This window comes from Petromyzon marinus, chromosome 36, assembly GCF_048934315.1.
Source record: "Petromyzon marinus isolate PM22_M1 ecotype Great Lakes invasive population chromosome 36, UKy_Petmar_22M1.pri1.0, whole genome shotgun sequence".
Lineage (NCBI taxonomy): Eukaryota > Metazoa > Chordata > Hyperoartia > Petromyzontiformes > Petromyzontidae > Petromyzon > Petromyzon marinus.
The window spans coordinates 9,736,561-9,763,758 of NC_133702.1; the positions used below are offsets into that span (position 1 = coordinate 9,736,561).

The 27,198-nt window shown below is 47.7% G+C and overlaps 2 protein-coding genes across 7 annotated transcripts in view; one reads left to right on the forward strand and one right to left on the reverse strand.

The window, feature by feature from the left end:
* The window catches only part of LOC116949309 (5-aminolevulinate synthase, non-specific, mitochondrial-like), a 40,663-nt gene extending 34,264 nt beyond the window's left edge, over window positions 1–6,399 (forward strand). For 3 of the 4 annotated variants that reach the window (XM_032966453.2, XM_032966452.2, XM_032966451.2), the window contains one exon: window positions 789–6,399. In XM_032966453.2, the coding sequence (XP_032822344.1) occupies window positions 789–958 (170 nt within the window). In that variant the 3' untranslated portion in view covers window positions 959–6,399. The remainder of the gene's footprint in view (window positions 1–788) is intronic. The other variant, XR_012946051.1, reaches the window with a different exon arrangement.
* On the reverse strand, window positions 2,023–25,880 carry LOC116949469 (uncharacterized). 3 transcript variants are annotated; one of them, XM_076072102.1, is made up of 3 exons: window positions 25,240–25,880; window positions 21,592–21,947; window positions 2,023–11,617 (listed from the first exon to the last, which is right to left on the reverse strand). In XM_076072102.1, exons 2-3 carry the CDS (start codon window positions 21,941–21,943, stop codon window positions 9,861–9,863), a joined length of 2,109 nt encoding a protein of 702 aa, XP_075928217.1. In that variant the 5' UTR covers window positions 21,944–21,947; window positions 25,240–25,880; the 3' UTR covers window positions 2,023–9,860. The 3 variants fall into 3 exon arrangements, with proteins under 3 accessions (XP_075928217.1, XP_075928216.1, XP_075928215.1); XM_076072101.1 differs by having other exon boundaries at window positions 2,023–11,614; window positions 21,592–25,880; XM_076072100.1 differs by having other exon boundaries at window positions 21,592–25,880.
* Window positions 25,881–27,198: the final 1,318 nt, after the last annotated feature.

Sequence of the window (27,198 nt, forward strand, 5' to 3'; positions counted from 1 at the left end):
ATTCATTCTTACCTGGTGATGGTTGCTTGTGTTACAATCAAAACGTCGAATTCTATTATTCTTTTATTTTCTACTTTACTTTACAGAAAGAACCAAAGAGTAATTCCTGCAGTCACGAAAGTTTCGAATCTAGTTTGCAGTTAAGAAGTTCAGAAGTTTATTTCCCAAGTGAGGCGATTGAGCTGTCAAGGGCGACTCAGCCAGCAGACATTTTATTAATGTTTAAATAGTTATTAATGTTTAAATATATATTTTATTATTGTCTTTCGCATTCATATTTCCACAGTTATTGAGTAAATGAGGCATCGTAATTAAAGGTTCAACATCTACGTCTACAGTATCTCTGATAAACATTATTGAGTGCCCATCCTGACCCAAAGTCGGGGTGAAAGCATCAGCTACGTAATGCGAGCTGCAGACTCGGAAGAGCTTTCAGAAATAAATGTGTGCATGTACAGCCCCTATAGTCCACCCACTGCTGGTTAAGGGTCTCGTCCACCTCGTGCAGGTCAAGAGTGGGTTATTTTACCATACTTGACAACACTGATCAGTACGTGATGGTGAAGGCAGGGAGCATAGCGCAGCAAAACAATTGATTTTGCTGTGCTGTCATCTGCTGGTGTTTTTTTATCCCTGGATAAATCCACGTCATTTTAATATTATCAATTCGACGGGTGACTGCACCACTGTGGGGGGAACGGCCTTCGAACGGTCGCAATGCTGACATCGCGCCTCCACCTGTCGTCCGCCCACTCTCCCACCCGCCCACTGCCCCTTCCCCGCCGCAGACAAGCTGGCCACCGCGTGGAAAAGCGTCGGCCTGGACCTGCGTCCTCACGCCTCGGCCGAGTGCAGCTACTGCAAGATGCCCATCCACTTCGAGCTGATGAGCGCCCGCGACAAGGTCTACTTCAACGGCATGAGCCGCGCTCCCAGCTCTGTGGGCCTCGCCGCCTAGAGGAGGCGGCTGCCGGCCCGACCACCCCCCGGCAGCCCAACGCTCCCCTGGCTTCCCCCACATAGGGCGAGCCTGGAGTGGCGGTGAATGGGCGTAGGGGGCGCTCCAGTTTGAATCGAGGCACAAGCGGTCACAGGAGAGAAATATTTAGGTCCGAGAATAATAATAATATGGGCAAAAGGTGATTTCGAATTGACAGAAGACACAATTGTGACTTCAGGGTCAGAACTCCCATTATGCCTTGTTTGTTACATGACGCTATCTTATTCTGTGTGTATAACGCACACGCCCTTGTTTTAAACCACCAACTCATAAATCACCTTTTGCGTGTAACACTTGTTTTCAGCCTACTTACTTGTGTTGTTTCCCATCAGGGAAAGAAAAAAAAAATTGTCAGGATTGGTTTATCTGTGCATCTCTTTCCATCCAGTTTTTTATTTTTTTATTATCGCACTGTCCGGCTTCAATTTGTGTGCACGTCGAGAAGTGAGCTTGGCAAGTGTGTGCACTCGCTTTGTTGTTTGAGATCAGATACGCACATTTTGACCCAAAATTGTGCCATTCACGATTGAAATCGCCATTGGAGATTGCTTCGCATTGCTTTTTGTGATCAGCATCGGGAACTTAAGTCAATCCATTATATTTTCTAGAGGTGGATCATTCGGGATGGCTGCAGATCACAAATACAGTCGGGATTGCATGCAAAAAGGAAATATCTGTATCGAAAAGGGGCTTTCTCTGATTCGACTTTTTTTTGTGAAATCATAATGTGGATGGAAACAGCCATTTAATAGTGCAACTATTTTAATAAAAATCCAGTAAAGTTCAGAAGTCACTGTATTATGTGATTATCACATAAAATATACTGTACGTGTAGTGTCAAGTCTGCAGGTTATCTTATACACGTAACTTTATATCCACCCTGCTTGGAAACTGACTTAAGTTACTATGTGATGCCCATATAAACCTTACGTGGCCCTGCTGGTAACATCAACTAAAACAAATATTACAGTGGAATTGTTACATTATGTTACAATTACATCTGTAAGCTTAACAGTGCTCCCTTTTTGCACAGCGTGGGGTTTTGACTCTGCATCGATGGGATGCATATTTTTATTTTTAATAGTGCACTTTGTAAATGATCTTCAAAAATCGCTTGTGCCTCGATGTCATTGTTAGTCAAGGAGTGCTTTAGGTTAACTGTGGGGTGGAACTCGTATAGATGGGGAAAAGAGAAAAAAAAGAGAAAAAAATTGTAAAATGAAAACATAAATAAGACGGACCTGCAGTGAAAGGGGCATGTCGTCCCTGAGAGCAGTGAAGACCAGGCGGTGGTGCACGCACGTACAGACGTGCCATGTAATGCTGGTAAGGCATTATGGGAATCTCTCATGATGCATTGCAGCTGAAACACACCCTCACCCAATTATTGTCTATGGTGCATCCTTGAAATATCGTGGGTGGACTCCTAAAAATGTGGAAGAAAATGAAAAGATTTTGTCTCGCTTTCCCAAAACTCCAAAAATTGGAATAGCACACAGCAATGCTGCCTCGTCAGCTGCATCTCCACACCACGCATAAACCTTACATGCCAAGCCGGTCACAGCGTAGCACTGTACTTTACAGTAACTACTTTAGCGCATACCATTGTACATTGGAGAATTGTCTTGTGGTGTTGTTTTTTTTATTTTTTTAGATTGTATAATCCAAAAACGCAATATAAATAACATTGCATGCTGTAATTGGAGACAAATTTGGTCTTTATGGAAATTAGAGGGGTTTTTTTTATTAAGAAAGCAGATATACCGGGACACTCCACCTCAGAATTGGCCCAATATTTCGAGGACAACACACCGTTATTATTCGATGAGAGGTGCACCGCCTCGTGGGCCAGACGCACCACTTCACTGCAGCCGTTTTTCAATCAAGCGAGCTCGGGTTTATGCCACCTCGCGGCCATGCGAGGGCAGCAGAAGGGTCGGAGCGGGGAGGCACGAAAGTTTTATGGTTGCCAGTCCCATTTCGTGAGTTAAAAAAAAAACGCTCACCGCCACGGGTGCGAGAGGTCCGTATCAAAGTTGTGTGCGGTTATGCGGGCACATGCCACCAGCCGGTGTTTATCGTAGCAGCCGATAAAATGCCGATGGACTGATGTGCTGCCCGTTGTTAGATTGTGAGCCAAGGCCAGACGTTCACTTGTTGGTACCACCTGAGTTGGCATCACAGCCATGGTTAGAATTTATTTATGTGGCCAATAACATTGAATTATGTAATAACCATTTGATATGAGTGGTGTTATCAAATAATTCACCCTCAATTGCCATATAAATATTTTGGTACCTTCGATGTTAACTCTGAATACATCTGAAAAGATCAGGCTCTTTAAGATGAAAAACGTATATGACATCTACTCTGCCTCTGACTTCTCGATGCTGTGGTGGTCCTTGAGGCCTGAAGTGCAATTTTTAATCAAAGGTAAAATTGTACTTTGCCAACTCATTTGTGCAGTTGTCATTACTTTGGTTTGTAATGAAATGAGGTGCTTTTACAGTTGTACGTGTGCAGCCTTAAGACCGTACTTGTAGCGGAAATTGTTAGGCAATAAACACATACAGACTGCATTGTGCTGTGAATAATCAGGGTACCTGATAATGTCTCGGTAAAAGGGCCTTCATGCCACTCAGACCTTACTTTTTTAATACCCAAGCCACTACAAACATGGGAATACTTTTTCACAGCACATTTTTAAATTGGCTAATATCTAGCAGAAATATTTTAATTGGCATTGTGTTCTCCCCTTTGTTGTTTTATAAAAACCTATGACCAGACAAATGGAATACATTTTTTCTTAAAATTTTATACGTTTTTGTTGACGTTAATAGTTTGACCGGTCGCTGTTGACCAACAGGCATTGAAAAATACGACCGTCGCTGAGAACGCTACTTTATTTTTTACTTAAACCCGTTTGCAACCTTCACATAACATTTCTATCCTCACCCTCCCTCATGTAACAGTGTCTGCCTTGTGCTGCGTGTTCTCCGGTACATAACTGAACACATCGGCGAGCCATACGCAGCACCACTGCAAAAACCTACGAAGTTGTACAACATGTAGATTAACCACTAAAATACCCACCAAAACAAGCTTGGTCTATATTCACTCTTGTCCCTATCCAGAACTACTTTTTAAGAACACTTTGGATACCAGCCCAGTAGGGCAAAAACATTACCCATTGAGCCGAGGGGGGGGGGGAAACTTGAGGTTAGGGTACTCTTCAGGTCACTCCCAAAAAGGAGATGCCATACCAGACATTATACAAAACAATACACAGCTCGAATTACATACCAGTTTTCCATTTGTTGCCAGATAATTATTGCGTTAATGCAGGGGTGGGCAATCTTTAAGGCCTGCAGGCTGGATAGGCCTCGTGCGGCCCACAGCCACACGAGGCCTTCCAATATATGGGCCGCGCTAATTGAGTACTAGAGGGCGGAAAATTTTAAATCTGGCAACACGATTTCTAATTTTATCATGCTCAATTACATGTTGCCTTGAAAGTATATCTGAGCACACATGCAATGCATCCCGACCTAACGTGATCGCTTTTTTAGTGATGGTGCGATCCAATGAAGGTATTTGAAAGTCCTATTCGGCGCGTGATGAGGACGAGATTTTTCCCACCCCTGTGTTAGCCACGCGGCTCGTTGTCGGTGTTTATATTGGGTCCCCTGCACCCACATGCAGCGATACCAGGAGACCGGCGGCTCTGCAAACTGACCAAGAGTCGCAGGATCTCCCATCGAGCTTTCTGAACTTTGCACGTTCAGATAATTTGTGTGACCAAATAGATTTTATACTCTGGATTGATAGGTGCTTCCTGTTATATACAATTACATATATAAAACTAAATGATTACAGGTATGTCTTAAACCACACTTTGTACTTTATGGCTGGGCAATCAATAATGGTTTTGTTGTACGATGCTCGTATGGATCAATGCTTGTCCAACTGCGCTTACATGCACAACGTTAAACAACAGTAAACTTGTGTCTCTGGACATTGCTGCAATTGAGCCGAGTTCCCATCTATCTGGCTCCCAATCTGCACGGCATTAACCACTTTGTGGTAGTGGTGCCATGAGACTTGGGTGTCATACAACACAGCACTTTGTGATAACTGCCCTGCTCTAATTGTACACTGTGTTGTTAGATAAGCCAAGCCAGTTTAAGCTACTGCGTTGGCTGATTTTTGGAGTGATGTGTGTTCTGTTGGCGCTTAAGTTTTAAATACACATTCAAATTGGCCTGAAAAGGATGACTTCACTCAAAATATTAACTTGCCTATGGAGTCCCATAGCCAAACGGAGCATATGATCACACCTGCAAGCATATGGTCAGACCTGTGAGCACGTGGTCACACCTGTGAACACGTGGTCACGTGTGTGAACATAAACAAAACCACAATCGGACAACGCACATGCATGGCTCATATCGCTCCGATTACAAATTTATTCATTGCATTACCATTTCCGCGTACATTATGAAGAACTGCGTGCGCAACGAACGATCAACTTCAGAATTTTATACCAACGCTGCATCACAAGCACTTTGTCCTGCCGATGACGCCAGCTTTTACATGATACCCCTGTGGCATTAATCCGCTGTTCGTTGGTTCATCCATCGCCCGGTCTTTTTGTTGTTGCCGTTGTTGAGGAATGCCCCACACAAGTCTGTCTGCCGATGCATTGCACGTGCATCACTGGGCATTCTGAAGATGTCATCACGCCTGAACGCCGCCCCCGGTTTTGAGGGTGCATCTTATTAACTTAGAGCATTGCCAACTTGTACGGACATCCCAATGTGGCCACCCACGCGTCCTGTTGTCTTTTGCCAGTGTAACAGTTGTTTAATGAAAACGACGATAATGATGATTTTGTGGCAGTAATATTTTGGTATTATCTGTAGCATTATAGCATGTTACAACAATTGCTGTCTTAAGAAATATACCAAATCTATTTACTAGAGGTGTAACGATTGCACTTTCTCATCAATGTTGTATCGTAAGCTCACGATATATGCGTTCAATTGCCTCTGTAATCGACGTTTTTATATATGCTGTATTAATGGAATTCGTGTGACTCCTGCAACCACTAGTGGCCGCTACATGAACCACGACGTTGAAAACAATGTTTAAGAAATTCATTCTCAAGTCGTATCACGGAATTGCATCAAAATCGCCGTTGCTGGTGAATCGTTACACTTCTGCCAATTACGACGGTGAATGTGAACATTATGCCGGAATCATTACAGCTGTCGCTGGCGAGACGGCCGATCGTCAACGGTCGAGTTGTGACGTGTGTACCGATGGAGGTGGTGTCGGAGCAGTGGCTGCCCCCCACTCGGCCACCAGGGATCTCAATAAACCCGACGCCCTGCAGCAGACTGACGTGTTTGCCTCTCTGTCACATCACACAAGCAACAAGTCCCCCCCGCGTTTGGATGCAGCATTAGGTTCGGGGGGGGGGGTAACTTTTACCTTGCCGAGGGGCGAGATGTTAACTACCTCGCCTGGAATACAGGTGGTAGGTTCGATCCCGACCCTGAAGCCTGTCGTATATTTGGAGTTTGCATGTCTCTCTCCTCGTGGTAATGTGGATTTTTCTCCGGGTCCTCCAGTTTAGCGCTCTGCATTTAGAAACGCGCGTTTAGAATATTTGGTTGCTATAAAAGTACACGCAATGAGCCACTTCGTTGAGCTTTCATTTGTGGCCTGGTCGCTTCTGAAAAAGAGCTATACAGCTCAGTGGGCCTTACCTGGTAAAATAAAAATAGTTAGAATTGGGACTTTCATATTATACCTTTGGCCAGCAACCAAAACAAAGATTCCCCATATTGCCTTTGACGGACTGTTGGGGCACGTGCTGTTAGCGAGCATTTAGCAAACAAGGGTGGCCAACACCACTCCTGGCAACCTTTCGCCTTCCTCGTGCTTATGTTTACACACCACAAAAGATACTCATTTAAGGCTGAGTCGACCTAGGGGACGCCCAAGACCAGTTCAAATATCACTTAAGGGTCACGAGTTGGAATCGAATTCGGGTCGCTAGGTTCATAGCGCAGTGGGCTTACTACCGCACGACTGCGAGCAGACAATCCCCCGTATAACCTTAGACTTTTGGGACAAGTGCTCTCAGCGAGCACCTGTAAAGGCTGGCGTGGCACTTGAGGGGTTGGGTGGCCAGCACCATGCCTAGACGCCTTTGTCTCCCGAGTGGCGATGTTTACACACTACACCAGGTGCTCATTTGAGGCTGAGTCAACCTAGGGGAGGCCCAGGACGAGTTCAGATAATCGTCACACTGGTGTTGGTCGTGAGCGTGAATCGAACTTGGGACGCCAAGTTCCGTAGCTTAGCGTAGCGCGAACCACTTGCGCTACACCGCTCCCCTCTGCGAGCAACCACATTCAGACGCGCGCACGCCACAATCACCTCTCGCATGCGAGGACCTCTTGAAGTGACAGGAGTGACCGAGCACGCAAGACCTCCTCTCGTACCCGAGCAGTGCTGCTAAGATCCTTTGCAGGGTCGGATACATATCGTTTTACTGGCCGTGTCTTAAGTGGTAGCCCCCTCGTGGAAGGCGGGGCCGTGAGTTCTCCACTCAATTTTTTCTACTCCATTGCACGGTCTCGCTTTGTCCGTCAGCGATTGGTTACATGAACCCACCCCCCTTGTATTATTTGCTTCTTTCAACACCCGCGAGTGTTATTGAAACTGCTTTGGGTTACAGACAAAGTGGCACTTGGCTGGCCCCAGGGTTTCTCATTCTGTGCCTGCCTACCAGTGTTATCCTCTCTACGGCTTGTTAAGAATTAGCCTGTTTGTGCGACCCGTACTTTTTATATATAAATATATACATGTATTTTGTCTAAAAGCTTTTAAAAACCGTTATTCGTATGAAGTATTTACAAAACTATTCCCCGTGTTGTAGGAAGTGCTAGAAGGCCCTCGTCACCATCAGCAGTCCTCAGCCAGTGGTGGATATTCTTTCCTCTGGTATGACCCAGTGCCATCTCCCTCGTCTGTTATGCAGGAGGTCGTGGGTTCAATCCCAACCCTGACGCTGGGGTCTGCGTCTCTCTCTCTCCCCCCAAGGGCGCCTGGATTGTCCTCCAGATCCTCCGGTTTTTCCCTTCACAATTTAGAATCAACATACTTTGAGCATTTGGCCGCTTAAATTTCCACATAAGCCACTTAGAGACACATCGTGAGAAAGATGCAGAGAAAGACAAAGGCATGAAGGGACACAAACCGTAAAGAGTGTTTTGGGGAGCCTTAAATAATCAGAGCCCCTGTGCACATGTTAAAACTAAACTTTTTTTTTACCAGGTAAGGCCCACTGAGCTATGTAGCTCTTTTTCAGAAACAACCTGTCCAAAAATGATAGCTCAACGAAGTGGCTCGCCAAGTGTAAATTTATAGCAGCCAAATTAACGAATTGGCGGTACATCGGTTTGCGGTAAAACAATAAAACACGATAATTATTTCTTTTCCCGCGATTCGCAACCCTGGTAAGAAAATCTTGCGGGGTGGTGGTGCGTCAAAATCAGTTCTTGTGATGTCGAAGCAGTCAGAAGACGAACATCGGTTCAAATTTAGATTTTAGACGCTGTTTATGAGGACCGGTGTGCTTTGCTGCACTGGTGTACCGCCAATATTACAAATACTCAAATCGCACGTTGATTCTAAATGTGGAAGGTTAAAAACCGGAGGACCCGAATAAAAATCCACGGAGCCACGGGGAGAGAGATCATGAAAACTCCAAATATAGTCGTGAGGGTCGGGATGGAACCCACAACCTCCTGTATACCAGGCGAGAAGGAAGGTTCTGGAACAGAGAGTTAGTTCATGGAGAGGAGTTGAGCAAGATGAGAGTGACGACATGCAGGCGCAAGTGCATGTAGCATCTTGAACACGTTGAGAGCAATCTTGAAATTGATGTGGCATTGATTGGGACCCAGTGGAGAGATAGCAGCATTGGGCTGACGTGGTCTCATCTATTGGTGCGGGTGAGGAGTTTTGGCATCGTTATTTTGGATCGTCTGCAAGTTTGGAGGGTTAGGGTATCGGGAAGGCTGTCGAGTGAGAGTGACGACATGCAGGCGAGTCGGGTTTATTCAGTTGAGTATTGGCGCCCTCTGTTGCCCACAATGCGTGGTATGGTGCGAGACAGCCGAGTGTAAACGCTCACCATCATCACCACCATTAAATAACAGCCCTTGCATCACAACAACAACAACGATTACACCAAACATCGCTTGCAGCTGTGCTTGGCTAGTGCACGTTCATGTTTAATTCCATTTTTCAAAAAGTCTAGGCGAGCCATCGACGGACGGAAGCCTTCCCCCCCCCCCCCCCCCGGGGAAGATGTGCAACTCTTCCGCTGCGGGTGTGCTTGTTTTGCGTACGACCGCATTTGAGCGTTGATAGCGCTACGAAACTTCTGCGGTTGCTCACCGGGGGACACACACGGTGAGCTGGAAGCCATCCCCTCCATCAGCCACGATCCCTCAACCACCCAGCCTGTCGCCGTGCTGCGCTCCGGCGTACTACTCAAGCCCCTCCTCGCCTTGGACGGATGATCACCGCCATTCACGAACGAGTTCATGACCGGGCTGCAGTGGGGTTATCGCGTGCTGGGCAGCAGATGTCAGTGTGGCAAAATCCTCTGCTGTACTGTACTTCTATGCTCCCACATCTACCCCCCCCCACCTTCACCAACCGAGCGTGCGGTAAATAGAGCAGCCTCGCACGACCCTCGCAGGTGTGGGAAGGCCCCTCATCCAGCAGTGGACTGACAAATAAAATGGGCTGTCCACGCATATACAGTAGTACATGGCTTCTATCCATCTTCACCCACATTCCTGGCCACCCGCTTCTCATTATCATCGTCCTCCTCCTCCTCCTCGAAGAGGCTCCTGACTATGAGCGAGCGACGCCACAGCGCATCGTCGATGCTCCCCTGCAGGTTTATCGGCGACGGCGGTCGGATGAAGTCGTCCCACATGAAATCGCCGGCTCGGAAGGCGCCGCTCGGCACATCATAGTCGCCGCCGCCGCCACCGCCACCGCCGCCGGCGAAATTGCCGTACCTCGTCCTCTGCGTGAGCTCGCGAAGGCTGCTCTGGTTGTCGTCTTCGCTCCCGATCGCCGCGTCGCGCCAGCTGCACGCTTGGCTCGCGCTGCTGCTACTGGTGCCGCCGCCGCCGCTGCTGCGGTCAACCGGGGTCACACCGAGCATCACCCCTTCCACCTCGTCGTCCACTTCTTCCTCCCCGTTGCCCTGGAGGAGCTGAACTCGCTCGTCCCCGACGCTGAACCTCACGGCGGACCCCAGCGCGACGCCGTCCGCCACGCACCGGGGGCTCGGAGGATCCGGCGCTGACTCCCGGGCCTCCCCCGCCAGCGCCGGCCTCACGCTGTCGTAGGAGGCGCCCATGACGTCCGCGTGCTTCAACGGTGCCGAGTGTCTTCCGTTCCGCTTCGCGCGTCGCTTTCGCGCCTCGTCCGTCATCTCCGCCTCATCCTGCTGCTGCCACCGCCGCGAGGAGGAGGAGGAGGAGGCGGCGGCGGCGAAACCGGCGCGGGGTCCGCGACGCAGCCACAGCGACGACGCGGCGCACAGCGCCAGCGCGGCGCACAGCTCGCACACGAGACGGGCGGCGAGCAGGGGCGGCCCCACCCCGGGCCCCGCGCCGACCCCCAGCACCGCGAAGACGGCCTCGGCGCCGTGCAGGCAGCACGCGAGCATCAGCAGGCACGACGAGCCGGCGAAGCACGCTCCGATCGCTGTCGACGCCTGCCGGCGGTCGCTCCGGCCGGCGCCGCCCAGGGGCCCGCAGGCCGCCGTGGCCAGGCAAACGCCGGCGAGCGCGAGGCCCCAGGCGACGAGGAATCCCCGCGGCACGGCGAGGAGGAAGACGGCCTTCGCCGGCCGCGTCGCGAAGGCGAGGCACGCCAGCGCGGCCACGCACAGGTGCGTCGAGAAGACGACGGCGAGCAGGGCGCCGCGGGCGCGGCCGCTCGCCGGCGACGGAAGGGACGACGAAATCAGCGACAGGGAAGAGGAGGACGACGGCGACGACGGCAGGGGCTTGCGGGCGGCAGGTGGGACGAAGTGCAGGAGCAGCGCAGCGAACGCCGCGGCCAGGCAGGGCAGTGCCAGCTCGTGGAGGCTCAGCGCCGCCACCAGCGCGGCGGAGAAGCCGCCGCGGGCTTCTCCGCGAAGCTGCGGCGTCGGGGAGCTGGCGATCAGCCCCTGCAGCTCGGCCGACGAGAGCACGAGCGCCGTGAGGGCGACGCGGAGGCCCGCGAACGCGAGCAGGAGCGCGTTGGCGGCTGCGGCGAAGCAGCGCAGACGGTCGCCGTCGTCGTCGTCGTCGGCGGCGGCGGCGGGGGCGACCGCCCCGCGCCGCGCGAAGATGGCGCAGTTGAAGAGCCCCCAGAGGAGCAGGAAGGTGAAGGCGGGCAGCGCGGAGCAGGCAAGGGGCCTTGTCCATGAGCTGCCCTCCTCGCTGCTGCCATCTCTACTGCTGTTTTGGTTAGCATCGGTGTCATTGGCTGGGTCGAAGCGCGGAGGAGGCGTGCGGTCGTCACCTGCTGGGGAAAAACAAAACAAAAACACACGGGATTGGTGGAGGAACAGGAGGAGCGTGAGAGGGTGAGAGTCGGCGATCCGAACACAAATTGTAGCTAAATACATAAACGTCACAACTGGCGAAACCAGAGCGCTGAGATCCTGGGTTTGAACCCAGGTTTCAGCTGCCTGTGATGCAACCGAGTTCTCGGGTGCAGTGGACTCCAACGACTGCACACACACACACACACAAAAACATTAAAATGTTATTTAATTCTTCACTGCACTCAAAAATCAAATCCTCCTGTATTGTCCACATAAATACATCGGCGATGAGCGATGTCACAGTGGTTAGCACACTCGACTCCAAACCAGTCAAGAGTTAACATCAACGGCGAGCCATATCTGAACCAGTTCTGGGGTGCCGCCTTAACCGACCCGCACTGACCGGCAAGGTGAAGTATGGTCAAACAACCCCCATAACTGCCACGGCACGGGGGAGGCCTTGCCACTGCACTCGGGTGACAATGGGCTGTAAATTAAAAATTCATATTTTGTGCTCCGTGTTTTCGCTGTTCGACAGGTGCCCGACGTTTCACCCAACGTGGAGGCATCTGGAACTTTCCTGGATCGGTTCCTGAAGAAGCTCCCAGTTGGAGGAGTGAAACGTTGGACATCAACTCAAAAACGACCTCGAAAACCTACGCGGTCACGTTGGTTCGGGGTTACCAAACCTCTGCGGGCTTGACCCAGTACAGCCCTTCGGGCGGCAGGAATGGATTTGTAGCCCAGATCTGGTGGTGGACATCTGTGAAAAATGAGCTGCGTAGCTCATCGGATATTTTTTCCCAGGATAAACAAAGATTCTGATTCTGCTATCGCAGTGAACTGCGCAGTTCTGATAGACCTCGCGCCGACTGAGAAACAGGTCCCGGTGCGGTACACAGTGGAAAAAGCGTCAGCGTACGGTGCGAAAGCAGTTCAACATGCACACATGCAACCCTAAGTACTGCTATGATTGTTGTTGTTATAAACACCGCTACCATTGACGTTCACCCTCCCCACGTGGCGCACGACTCGTGAGATATCTGATCGGGCGCCCATAGCTGCCTCCGTCTCCGTGCTAGGAAGCTGCTGTGCACTGATCCGTAACCCTGCACGCAACGTGAGGAATGCGTGTGTACACGGTGCCGCAAATGGGGCTTGGCTCGTCCCCGGTCTCAGTGTTGTTGTTATGCTTTAGCGGGAATCTCACAACAGAGTTTTGGGGTCCCTTCTCAGTCCCCCCAAATAGTGGTGCACAAGGCCACCGGAGATGTGGGCCACTGTGTTAAAGACTAGAGCAGTGGTTCTTAACCTGGGTTCGATCGAACCCCAGGGGTTCGGTGAGTCGATCTCAGGGGTTCGGCAGAGCCCCCGCCACGGAGGTCCGGACACACTTGAATTATTGTGTAAATTTGTGATCCACACACGGCCCGCTTGGCCATCACTGGCTGCAGATGATCATGCTACACTGCTTGGCCAATCAGCGCTGTGGGGAATTTAGTGCGTACTCAGTAGTCAACGTGTGACTGTTGTTGTCGTACGTCGTGTGATTTCTTTAATATTTTATCCATACTAACTATGTCGGGCAAAAGAAGAAAGTGGTCGGACGAATATGTACAACATGGATTCTCATGTATCACGGAACGTGATGGGAGTGAGCGTCCTATCTGCATGATTTGCAACGCCAAGTTGAGCAACTCTAGTCTTGCACCGGCAAAACTAAAGGAACACTTCTTGAAGCTGCATGGAGACGGGGAATACAAGGAACACAACACTTGCTGAATTCAGGGTGAAGAGAGCCAGATTCGATGAAAGGGCCACTCTGCCTGCTCTTGGATTTGTACCTGTTAACAAACCGATCCTGACAGCATCGTACGAAGTTGCTTACCTGATCGCAAAGCAGGGCAAGCCACACACCATTGGTGAAACACTTGTGAAACCAGCTGCATTAAAGATGGCGAATCTGATACTCGGAACAGCGGCCGAAGGTAAATTATCCCAAATTCCCCTTTCAAATGACACCGTCAGTGACAGAATAGAAGACATGAGTAAAGACATCTTGGCTCAAGTAGTCGCGGATCTGATTTCAAGCCCGGCAAAATTCAGCCTTCAACTCGACGAAACCACAGACGTTTCTGATCTAAGCCAGCTTGCTGTTTTTGTACGCTATGTGAAAGACGACATGATAAAAGAAGAGTTTTTATTTTGTAAGCCTCTTACAACAACAACGAAGGCAGCCGATGTGAAGAAGCTTGTGGATGACTTCTTCAGAGACAACAATCTTTCATGGGATATGGTTTCTGCAGTTTGTACGGACGGAGCTCCAGTCATGCTGGGAAGAAAGTCTGGTTTTGGTGCGCTAGTAAAGGCCGATGCACCACACATCATTGTGACGCATTGTATTCTGCACAGGCATGCGTTGGCAACAAAAACCTTACCTCCAAAAATGGCAGAAGTATTAAAAACTGTGGTGGAATGTGTGAACTATGTGCGAAAAAGTGCTCTGAGGCACCGCATCTTCAGTGAGCTGTGTAAAGAAATGGGCTCTGAATTTGAGGTACTTCTGCTCCATTCTAATATTCGGTGGTTATCCCAGGGACAGGTGCTGAATCGTGTTTTTGCCATGCGTGTGGAATTAGCCCTGTTTTTGCAAGAGCACCAACACTGCCATGCAGATTGCTTCAAAAATCCTGAGTTCATTCTCATTTTAGCGTACATGGCTGATATATTCGCAGCTCTCAATCATCTCAATCAGCAGATGCAGGGTGGTGGAGTCAATATCATGGAAGCGGAAGAACACCTGAAGGCTTTTCAAAAAAAGCTACCGTTATGGAAACGACGAACAGAGAACAATAACTTCGCAAACTTCCCGCTTCTGGACGACTGTGCAAGTAAGATCGAAGATGTGTCTGGAATCGGAGATATTTCTGTATCCACGGAACTGAAGCAAACAATTGCCACGCACTTAGATGAGCTTGCAAAGTCTCTCGACGGATATTTCCCTACAAGAGAGTCATATCCAGCATGGGTGAGACAGCCGTTCACGTTTGCTGTTGAAACAGCAGATGTCAATGATGAATTCCTCGACGAAATCATTGAAATTCAGCAGAGCCAGGTTCAACAGCAACTCTTCAGAACAACAACGCTCTCAACGTTTTGGTGTCGACAAATGAACAAGTATCCAGTTATTGCTAAGAAAGCCCTGGATTTTTTTATACCATTTGTTACAACATATCTTTGTGAGCAATCCTTTTCGAGGATGCTGGACATAAAAACGAAGAAAAGGAACAGACTTTGCTGTGAAAATGACATGAGAGTGGCACTTGCCAAGGTGAAGCCACGCATATCTGAACTGATCTCTCAAAGGCAACAGCAGAAGTCACATTGATTTCCAGGTATGTAATTTGTTGTGAGTTTATGCATTGTGTTGGTTTTATTCTTTGAACAAGGTAATGTTCATGCACGGCTCATTTTGTGTACCAGTAAAAAACATATCTATGTCTTGAATTTGAAAAAAATCACATTTTATTTTTCACTAAAGAGGGGTTCGGTGAATGCGCATATGAAACTGGTGGGGTTCGGTACCTCCAACAAGGTTAAGAACCACTGGACTAGAGTGATAATACATCAAATTCCAGCGTTTTGTCAATCCACTGCTGGATGAAGGCATGTGCCCCACTCCCCCCGTCCAATCCATTGTCAGTCACGGGAGTTGTTTGACCATACTTAACCATGCTGGTTTAGTGCAGGTTGGTGCAACAGCGGTGGACCCAGGATCCGTTGTATATACTACCCACTGCGGATGTTAGGCCGTGGCTGTAAATTTAACTTTGCTTGCCGATGATATGCGTAGGCTATATGAACCTTATTGGCGGGACCCCGGGGTCCCGAAAAAACGGGAGTCAAAATCGCCATGAATTTATTCATTTTTGGCGACTCCGTCCCACGGCGCACATAAACGCCGCGACCCACCTGGCGCGGATCATTCTCTTGTCGTGTAAACGTCCAAGCGCAACAGCGAGGATGAATGCGCAGACGAACGAAAGCTTTGAAACTTTGATTAGCGCATCGTGTAGAGCTCGTGGAGAGGAATAAGATCGCCGTATCGTTCGCCTTCGACAGGCATAGAATGACGTCGCAACGCAGTTTATGCGAGAGCCGGGGGGCTTACGGGACCCCGGGGGTCCCGCCGTGAGGTTCACATCGCAGCGCGTTCACCACTGCGCCGATTGCTGCCCTGTAGCAGGGGCGAGTTTGCAGAGTCTGGTTCGTGCCATCTCTCGCAACAATGATTTCCGCAAGAAAGCCTCACTGAGTCTCAATAGGGTTGTTTTTTTTCCAGGAGAGGCCTGCATTCGTATATTTGGCCGATTCCGTTCATGAAGTGGCTTCGTGTGGCAAAAGAGATCTGAGGAACCTCAGCAAAGCCAACTAACAAGTCCCTGCAGGGTGGGCTGGTAGGACAAGTCTCTGCGCTGTCTATTGCTGATTTTACACCCAACAGCACGAGATTTCACCTTGTTAAAGTATTGAAAGGGGACGGACGGACGGACACATTAATCTATTGCAGGCTGGTACACTCAGTTTACAACTTCGTTCCTACCAGTAAAAGACACAGCACTGCCATCTCCTGGCACCCCGACAACACCTCGCCATGGCTCGGAATCGAGTAGCAACCCACACGACCATCATCGAGCAGCGGATTGACAAAGGGCCGTATATTATTATTTATTAATCAAAAGCACAGAATATGATTGAAGTTCAATTTACCCTTTGCAGCAATGTGAGACTTTAACATAATTATAGTAGTCGGTGGTCATGATTCTGATGGCGATGATCATTATGAAATTACTTGGTGGTGAAGTGGCTAGCATTCGTGATCATGAAGATCACGATCACTTTAGTGGCCACAGTCGTTCTGATCATGATTGCGACGATTAATTCATAACCTTGGGCCACCGCCTGTACCATTACACACAGAGCGAGCCTCCTGCCATCTGCGTCGGGTAGTTTTACCGAGGGGAAAGGGGAACAAAACATCACAAAACAAGAACCCAGCCGCTGGCCACTCATGGGCGGTAGGGGGGAGGGTTGGCCCGGCGCTTGGGTAAACACGGGGAAAATGGCAGGAACGGCCCCGTGGGCGGCTCGCTCGCTTCCCGTCCCAGCGGCGCTAATTGAGGCCCCCAATACGACGGTCATTATCCGCCCCAGTAACCCGCGCCGTGCGCTGTGAGCGAGCGTAGAGGTGCGCCCTGCGAAGCTGGAGCCGCCGTAGTCGCTCAGCGTGTTTCGCGATTTCTGAGCTGCGTTTTTCATAAGTAGCCGAAGTCAACGCGATTGTTTCTTTTCCAGCTCAAAATAAACCATTTGACGACTGCTGCGATTATCTCCTGTTTGCAGCCCGGAACCTCAGTGGGTGGACATTCCACACTGCCGTGGCAGGAGTAGAAAAAGCACTCGCAAAGTGGTAGAGATTGTATCTAGCACTGACGGAATGACGGGCTGATTCAACCCACTCCCCAACCAAGATTTGAACTCGCAACCTTACGATGGCGAGCAGCTCGCTCTACCGCTCAGCCACGTGGCTGGTGTTTATAAACATTGTGCCATTAAATATGAGTTGAGACATTAATTCTCAATAAACCGGCGAGTTGACTAGAAGCGAGCCAGCCTGCGGGATTACAGAGAGAGAGAGAAACACACCAACAAATGTAACTACGAGTGGCTCATTCCGTGCGGCTATTTACTTGGAAGGCGGACTATCGGGGCTCAATCTCAAATTGAAATGAATTCCACCGGCTCAGTCTAAATATGGGGCGACCGAGCGGTGTTTCCCGTGGTGAGCGTGCGTTCCTGAGTGAGCGTAAACAATCCACTCATGGCAGGCGACGAATTCATAGATGAATCGACCTCTAATGACTAAATAACTAGATAGGCTACATTTTGTAAATAGCCAACTAAAATACGCTTTAGTGACCCATTGGCTAAAAATAATCGTGAGTGCCAAATTACTGTGATAATTAATAATCACGGTGCTCTGTTGCCGCCGCCTCACCACTGTGGCTGCTGGTTCTCGAGTTAATGTGGAATTTAAAACGTTCAAAATAATTTACCAGTTATATGATGAAAACTAAAACAAATTAAGTTTATCAAAAGTGGTACGATCGATGATGACAATGATGGCTAAGTTTTCTGTTTAAACATCAATAGTACTGCACCTTAATGAAATAATTCACACATCCGTCAATAAGTTCCTCCGTTGGCAAATAACTAATCGACCAATATTTCCGCCATGTAATGTGTTTGTCCGCTCTCCAGGTCACGCCATGCACTCTTCATGAAGACTAAACTATTTTTTATTTTACCAGGTGAGACCCACTGAGCTATATAGCTATTTTTTAAGAAGCGACCTGACCACAAATGATAGCTCAACGAAGTGGCTTATCACGTGGAAAATTATTCCAGCCAAATACTCTAAACGTATGTTTCTAAATGTGGAGGTAAAAATTTGGTGGACCCGGAGAAAACTCCACGTGACCATGGGGAGCACATGCAATTCCAAATATACAGCAGGCATCAGGGTCGGGATCGAACCCACGACCTCCTGTATACCAGGCGAGGAAGATGACATCTCGCCAATCTGGAAAGGGAAAACTGTTGCTGATGGTTGGTGTGTTTCTCAACCTTGGACCACTTTTAATACCCAATTTAAAAGTATTGCGCACCCACTTTACTAACCCGCACAGTGAATTATGTTTAACCACCCCCATGGCTGACACAAAAAAACTATATAAGTACAAGGTAAAAGAAAAAGTAAGCAAGTTGCTCAAATAAATACAAAAAAAGAGTAGATGTACAATTTTTTTCACCTGATGATTGCTTGTGTTGCGATCGAAACGTCGTGATTTTTTTTCTATCTACGTGGCTTTATCGAAAGACCCAAATAATATAGTAGAAGTACAACTTGCACAAGTTCGCTGAGAGCCGAACAATTTTAATTCGTCTTGTGTCCAAGCGTTGAATGAGGGGCCAATTATTCTTGATTCAGCCCACTCACAGATGAGTCCAAGAACAATTCTCACGCCTAGATTGAGCGTTTACTGCAGATGCAGCGTTTGGTGGTGGAAGGGTTTAACGACACGGATCTGGTCGAAGCCAACAATTAACGACGAGACATAACAACCCACAACACCCCTTGCTCCTCGTGATATATAAAGCGTATGAGCAATAAGAATAGGTTATACCCTCTCTGGGGGCAATACTAACACAAGATGTGTTAAATTGTTCAAACACCAAATATGAACCTTTTGCGAGGAATAAAGTCTGCATTAACCACACGGACTTGTGGTGAACATGCAAACAAACATGCTTTGATAGTATTCAAAGACAATGCATATATAATTATAATTAAATATGCATTGTCTTTGAAACTGATTGGTCTACATCAGAGACAAGCAGCCTTATTTATGGACTCCTTTCACCAGTGTCAGACCAGAGAACGCCAGAACAAAGACAATGCTCATTCAGAGCATGTGTAGCTCAGGGGTGAGCAGCTATATCATGGGGCCTCTTTATACAAAATGTGTCGACGTTGTCAGGAAGGTGAGGTAAACGTGTAATGCCGCCTAAGTTGTACTAATATGGATATACACGCACACACAGTAAGAGAAGACTCCGGCAATATTGCACGTTTGAACCTAAATGGGTAATTTTTTTAACAAAATATACTGTTCCACGCTTGGAACAGCCGGTAGCGTGTCTACTTCCACTGTGACACTTCTATATTTATTATATTATTAGGATGCAACTTAATGTTACAGCTCCACCCCCTTCTATCTGTCCTTCAACTCCCTTCACTGCCCTTCAACTCCATTCACTGCCCTCAACTGACAGCCTCGTGGCTGTCCGCCTATCGCACCCCACGTCACATCCACGAGCATGTAGGGCCCCGGGGCTCTGTCCATTCGGTGGTGCTGTGTTGGCATTCACATTCAGCACCGCGAGTCGGGGAGCCTCATCCCCGTAGCTTCTTGTTGTGGTGCCGCAACCTTTGACGTACAGCCAGGGCCGTGTTATGCAATAGGCACAGTCAGTGCCTTACTAGGACTTACGAAAACTAAAGGGCCTACGAAAACAAAATGTGACCACGTGTTTTTTTGTTTGTATGATAACAAAAAAATGTAACCAAAGATATCTTCTTAATTAAATACATTTATATAGCAAGGATAGTCACAGTTTATGTACAAAGAGGCAGAATCATGTCAATCGTTGTTTTCATTAGGTGAGAGAAATTAACACCGGAGATAAACTTTTGGAGAATTTTTGTTTCATTGCAAAATTAGCAATGAAAAGGTGGTGTTTTTCGCACAACTTCATTCTCAATATAGAGTCGTTGTTGTCCTATGGTTGATCGGAGACAGTTTTTTTTTTAATCAGCTTTAGCGAGTGACAGCGGCGGTAGTAACACGGGGGGCAGCAGCAGCAGTGCCAACTGTACAGAGTTATCACTGAAGGCCTACACAACAGAAGGGGATAGGGCCTACAGGAACCTTAATCCGGCCCTGCGTACAACCCCCTCAGTTCCCTCATACACGAGGCAATCTATAGATAGACCTTAATCTGTACGTCTCAAAAACCTCTAGGGTACTTCCTGACAAGGTAGGACGCTGAAATGTGGTACATATGTAGCTTTTAGAACGCAAACAACAGGAACAATCTGAAAATCCTAGATTTTTTTTATTTTAAGGTCCCCAAATTTCGACTTTAAGTGTCCCATAAACGTGTTTGTGCGTGTCATTCAGAAACCATTCAAAATATAAGATTGCGGTTTTTTTTGTTTGATAGAGCGTTAAACATAAAAAATCTATAAGTGAAGAACCATTGTTCTATCTTTTACTGTTTTTGAGATATTTCGGATGCAAGCGGATTTGAACGAAAAAAAATTGCATTTTATTATGTTCAAATCTGAATAAATCAAAACAGAAAGATAGGAGCTTCCCCTCATAGAGTATTAAGTTCATGAAGTTTTGTTCTTTCGGTAAAGTCACCAAGAATATGAATCCCTGCAGTCACGAAAGCTTTAAATCAAAAGTTTTGTTCTGTCTAATAAAAAAAAGGAATCTTTAAATTGAGTGGTTTCTGATGGGTACGTCTTTAAATATAAGAAGTTCAATCAAGTCGTCAATAACTTTTTTTGTGGTCATGATCAATAATGTTGCTTTTTCCAGGGCTACACAGTCGGGCAATGTAAAAGTTAAAGTAATGAATGGAGCCCATCAAGTACAGCTCATAAAAAATATATCTAAATATATTTTTACAAGGAATGTCGTTTATAGGGAAATATTAAGACCTCTTCCAGTTCCACAATAAACATTGTAAAAAATCCTATCAGTTTAATTAGTACATTTATTGAAAACGTTTGCCTGGCTTTATGAACTGGTATTTGCATAAGGATCGTGTTCCACGACAAAGGGAAGGTAAATGGTGAGATTCTTGCAGTTGTTTTCTCACGTCACTTCTGGCAGAATGCGTGCCCACTAGGAGCAGCTCTAGAGCGCTGCTTTAGAGGGCATTTGGCTTTTACTCTTCTACAAGATGATCCAGAAGCCTTGTGACCCCTATTTGATTCTCTAAAACTTCATATCTTTCAAGTAAGATTTATTTATAACAGAAATGAATATGCAAAGGAGAAATTGTTAGGGGGGTCAATTAATTGGGGGGTTGCAATACATCTGAACAACGCTCTACACTGGTCAGTATGCTTTAAAAGAGGTGGAAGCACCCACACTTTACTTCACCGCACGCGACCTTGCCCATTCTGTACTTCACCTGCCGCGCCGCCGGCTGATCAAATGGAACCGGCGACCTGTGGATCGCAAGCCCATCTGTGCCGACCGCTCCACCGGAGCAGCGTCTCTCAAGGGAGGTGCGAGAGAACATTTATCCTCACCTGACTCGGTCGGCCGACTAAATAATGGGGTCGCGGGTCGAAGTGGGCGACCGGGGTCCAGCGTGGTTGCGGCTGAGCTCCCGCCCACGGCCTCACCGCCTCCACCATCCACCGGCTCGTTATTCCCGCTGCTCTGTCCCTCCTCGCCGGGCGCCGGGCTCCCCTCGCCCAGTGGTCCTCCTCGCGCCGTGAGCAAAGCCGGGGGCTGCTGTGAGGTCACCGCCCTCGGTCGCCGGTGCTGCTGCCGCCACCTGCCCAGGTGCGGTGTGGTGGCGAGGCCCGGTGAGTAGAGGCTGCAGCAGTGGGCGCTCAGAGCCAGGAGGAGCAGCGCCGAGGGCAGGAGGCTCGGCATGGCGCTGTCACAGGGACGGAGCAATACAACATGGGCGACGGTGGGCATCATTAGTCTGCAAGACGATGGTGGATGAGTTAAGTAACATCAGTTCGTTTAGGTCTTTTTCCCCCAATTTTGTCCCGATTGTGCTATCGGTATCATGTCACGAGACGAAGAATACACTCGGAGATTTCTCAGAGCAGTAACACCCTTCGTATTTTAGAACAGCCCACGGAATTGGATATCATGAAACTACCTCTGAGATCCCTTCACGTGATCTCTGTCGGACACAGTTGGGAGCAGCACTTTACCAGCTGCCCTTGCCACAGAGAGGAATGTTCGTCGCGTGGCAGTCAAATTGATATTTTTTCTTCTCAGATCTGGAATTTTGCCAAATTATGAACGGAACCAAATTTAATGATAGTTTTTTGGCGCAGCTATTGGTGACTGGACTTATATCATCAACTCACCACCGTTGGGAACCTGGTTTAATCACGGGCAACTGCCTGGATTCAAACGCGGCTCCGTACTTAGATCTCTGAGCCACCCAGCCACTCAACGTTCTTACCCCTTGCCCCTACTGGACATCTGTGAAAAAGAGCTTTATAGCTCATCATATTTCTCCAGTATAAATAAATATTCTGATTGACCTCCAGCTAATGCCCATTCAACTGATGTACTCCAAGGGGCTAGAGAAGCAGAATTTGGTACAAATATAGTCAAGACGATGTTAATACTATTTGGTTCTTTCGGTAAAGTCACGTAGTTCAAATAAAATAAAACAAATCACGACGTTTCGATCGCAACACAAGCGGTCGTCATCAGGCAAAGTGTCAGCCTCTAAAGGCAAACTGTTTAGCAATCATTGGAAGGATTTGATCAACCATTTCGGGTCTTAATTGATTGTTCACGCTTACGGTGGCTTTCAGACGTCATCCATTATTTTCGTCTCCCCCCTCCTCTTTTTCGAACACAGTTATTCAGATGGACTCGTCCATCTGAATAACTGCCAAATCGCTCTCCGTGGTGCTAACGTTAAAAATAACCGCCACTTTTTTCAAATTTTCTTGCTGTGGTTTTCACACCTGATGATGATTGCTTGTGTTGCAGTCGAAAGGTCGTGAGAATTTTATTGTTTTATATTTTTATTATTTTATTGTTTCCCTTCTACGTGACTTTACCAAAATAACCAATAATATGTTCATAAACAGTTTGCTTTATTTCATTTCTACCTACGTGGCTTCACCGAAAGAACCAAAGAGTATGGATTCCTGCAGTCACGAAAGCTTCAAATCACGATGTTAATAACCACACAATGTTCAGAAAATCACAATTTCTCTCCTTTGGGCTCCAGAAAAGTGTGACCCTCCAACTTGTCTTAGCCTTCTTGTTTACCTCGGCCTATGCTCGTGCATTGCTGCCCACACCATAGATCCACAGCCTTTTGACGACAACCTCTTCCTTGCATGGTGGTGGCCCATCCTTGCACACTATCCAGGTTCAACCCCCGCCGTGAGATTCGTACTCGGCAGAAATGGCTAAGGCTCAGACAGCCAAGTAAGGCACGGTGGGGTAGGGTGGGGGGAGGGGAGGCCATGTGCGAGCGTGCGCCATCTATAGTCACTTGACCTTCTCGCTGGCTGTCTCTGGGAGCAGGACGCATGTGGCTTCTGCTGGGAGCGACCCGGGTGGGGGGGGGGCCCAGACGCGCGTGGACTTTGTCGCTATCGTGGTTCTTGCGCAACGAGAGCGAGGAGTGGAAGGGAGAAAGAAGGGCGAGACCGTGAAGTCCGCGACTGCGTGGACTAATGTGAGAACGGTGCGCAATTAAAAGGTTGGACAAACGCGGTTGACGTATGAATGCATTATTATAGTGGACCTGATGTACTGGATATATGAGTGAATGCCCAGTAAATATGCCAACATTGTGGTTAGGAATCGTTGGACCAATGTCGAATATTTACTGGGTACACACGGCACTGATGAAGCTCTCCGATGTATTTTTTTGGGTTGTGCCGCCCCGCGCGTTGTCCGGCACGACGCCCGACGTTTCGCTCCTCGTGCTGGGAGCTTCTTCGGGAACTCAAGTGAGCCGCCCGCTCTCTCTGTCTCCCTCGAGTGTGTAGGTACAGCGTTGTCAGCCGATATTGCCGGTTCTTGATTTGGGCTCAGCTCGCTGATGTCTGCCTGGCCAAGTTGTTTCACTTCGTCTGGGAGAAAGCCAGAGTGCCCAGGGGAAGGTCATCGCCGTGCATACAAGGGCAGACTAGAAGGCGCATCACTCGGGCAGACAATGGGGATATAAGCACTCTCTCAAAGTCCGCTAAGCAGAGTGCTTTCGTAAAAACCACGTCCGATGCTTCACCTTTCAGACGGACATGACGGATGCATGGATATTATAACGTATGAATGAATGTTAGATATGAAATACTTTGTACTCCCGTGGTCACTGCCTTCACAAACCCACGCCGAAGATGTTTGTTTTTCTTTACGATGAAGCAAACTCCCACAGCGTGGGGTGGCCCTCATCCAGCAGTGGATTGACAAAGGGCTGTACATGTCAGTGGGGTGAGCCGATGAGTGGGGTGAGTGCATGGGTGAGTCGGGAAGTGAGTGGGTAAATAGGTGAATGTTTGTATGGGTGAGGTGACCGAGTGGAGGAATAGGTGAGTATAGTGGGTGTGCGAGTTGGTGATTCCATAAGTGAGTGAGTAAAATATGAAGTGGATACATAATTGAGTGAGAGAATAAGCGAATGAGTTCGTGAGTTAATTAATGAGTGGGTGAGTACATGGGTAGGTAAGTGAGTTGGTGAGCAGGTGAGTGAGCTTTTAAATGGTGGAGCAGGAGTTCGATTGGGTGAGTGAGTTAGTGATTGAGAGAGTTGGTGAATGAGCAGATGAGTAGGTGAGTCGTCCAGGGTGTGCGGGAGTGGATGAGTCAGTAGGCGACAGAATGAGAGTGTGAATGCGTGACTAAATGAGTGAGCAGGTAATCAAGTTATCGAGTGGGTGAGTTATTGGGTGATCAAGTTAATGAGTAGGTGAATAATGTATTAAACGAGTGAGCAGCTGAGCGAGTGTATGAGCAGGTAAATAACTGCATACAGTGCTTGAGTTATTAAATGAAGGGACAGGTGAGTGAGTGGGTTTGTAGGTCAGTGAGCGAATGCGTAAACGAGTCACTAAATAAAGGTGAGCGATTTGGGTGAGCAGCTAAGCTAGGAAATGAGCTGTTGAGTAAGTGATCCAACGAGTGAGTAGGTGAGTGACCACGTTGGTGAGTGACCACGTCGGTGAGTATAGTTCACTCACCTGTACAGAGGCCACCCTCTTCTGCTCCGAGCAACAGTCGCACGTCCAAGCGCGGTTGCCGAGTGATGCCCTCCCTCTCAGGCACTGCTCCTCCTGTATTCCACAGGAGGAGCTACTACGAGTGGTGAGAGTACACGCCAAGTAGCACCGCCCAGAACCCCAAAACCACGACCCCTACCACCAACCCCCCCCACCTCCTCCTCCTCTTCCTCCAGCCCGGCTTTCAGTCCCACTGAGCGTTCGGGCAAAGCCATAAACGAGCGGAACACGGAGCATCGTAAATGAGAGCAACACAATGGCTGTTGTGTTCCACAAGTTATCGTGGTTATAGTCATCGGCCACGATCGAGCTACTGCTGGACGAACGCCTCCCTCCTCGAGCAGTCCGAATGTCTCACGGCCACGCGATGGAACGTTCCAGCCAGCCAGCAAACCCGCGCGCGAGCTGAATTCACCGCTCCGTCTCCGCACTAGGGCGTCCTAACTCTCTCTCCCTCTGTGTATGTGTGTGTGTGGCTCGTCGTGTCTCCCTCCTTTAGCTGCCGTTCCGTTGTTAGTCGACCACCGACCGTCGTGCTTTTCCAGCGACCAGTCCCCTTGCCCCAAGCCGGTCTTATCTTTTTTTTTACACATTAATGCGACGTCTCCAAAACGTTGCGTACATTCTCAGATCCATGAGCTGCTCTCTCTCTCTCTATCGGTGTAATTCCGATCGTTACCATCGTTATATATGATCCTTATGGCGGTATCCCAGGGTACCAAATAATACTAAATGGCCGAGGCAATTAAATATTTTATTTCTGGGACACTATTTTTTCCGAGGGGTGTACTTCACCCCGCGACTGGGGTACCAAACAATCCGACATCGGTGCTACTCCGAGATGTCGGAACGCCGAAAATTAGCATACAAAAATCCGTCATTGAAAAATTAACCGTGTACAGCTCGTCGAGATGAGTCGATTGCCACATCGCCGACCATCAACAGACTAAAAATGACTGCATCACGAACATGAGACCCCGGGGTACCGCCATAAGGTTCCTATATAAAATGCTGTGTATATGTGTAGGTTCCTATATAAAATGCTGTGTATATTTGTAGGTTCCTATATAAAATGCTGTGTATATTGTAGGTTCCTATATAAAATGATGTGTATATGTGTAGGTTCCTATATAAAATGCTGTGTATATTTGTAGGTTCCTATATAAAATGCTGTGTATATGTGTAGGTTCCTATATAAAATGTTGTGTATATTTGTAGGTTCCTATATAAAATGATGTGTATATGTGTAGGTTCCTATATAAAGTGCTGTGTATATTTGTAGGTTCCTATATAAAATGGTGTGTGTATGTGTGGGTTCCTATATAAAATGCTGTGTATATGTGTAGGTTCCTATATAAAATGCTGTGTATATTGTAGGTTCCTATATAAAATGCTGTGTATATTTGTAGGTTCCTATATAAAATGCTGTGTATATTTGTAGGTTCCTATATAAAATGTTGTGTATATTTGTAGGTTCCTATATAAAATGCTGTGTATATGTGTAGGTTCCTATATAAAATGCTATGCATATTGTAGGTTCCTATATAAAATGCTGTGTATATTTGTAGGTTCCTATATAAAATGTTGTGTGTATTTGTAGGTTCCTATATAAATGCTGTGTATATTTGTAGGTTCCTATATAAAATGTTGTGTATATTTGTAGGTTCCTATATAAAATGCTGTGTATATGTGTACGTTCCTATATAAAATGCTGTGTATATTGTAGGTTCCTATATAAAATGCTGTGTATATTGTAGGTTCCTATATAAATGCTGTGTATATGTGTAGGTTCCTATATAAAATGCTGTGTATATGTGTAGGTTCCTATATAAAATGCTGTGTATATGTGTAGGTTCCTATATAAAATGCTGTGTATATTTGTAGGTTCCTATATAAAATGCTGTGTATATTTGTAGGTTC

What these genes read in the sequence shown, in the direction of transcription:
- LOC116949469 (XM_076072100.1), bottom strand. Translation starts at nt 21,994, where the DNA reads ATGATGCCCACCGTCGCCCATGTTGTATTGCTCCGTCCCTGTGACAGC. An exon ending in TAGTCGGCCGACCGAGTCAG is followed by an intron (nt 11,618 to 21,591) that starts GTGAGGATAAAT and finishes GTTTTTCCCCAG; the next exon opens with CAGGTGACGACCGCACGCCT.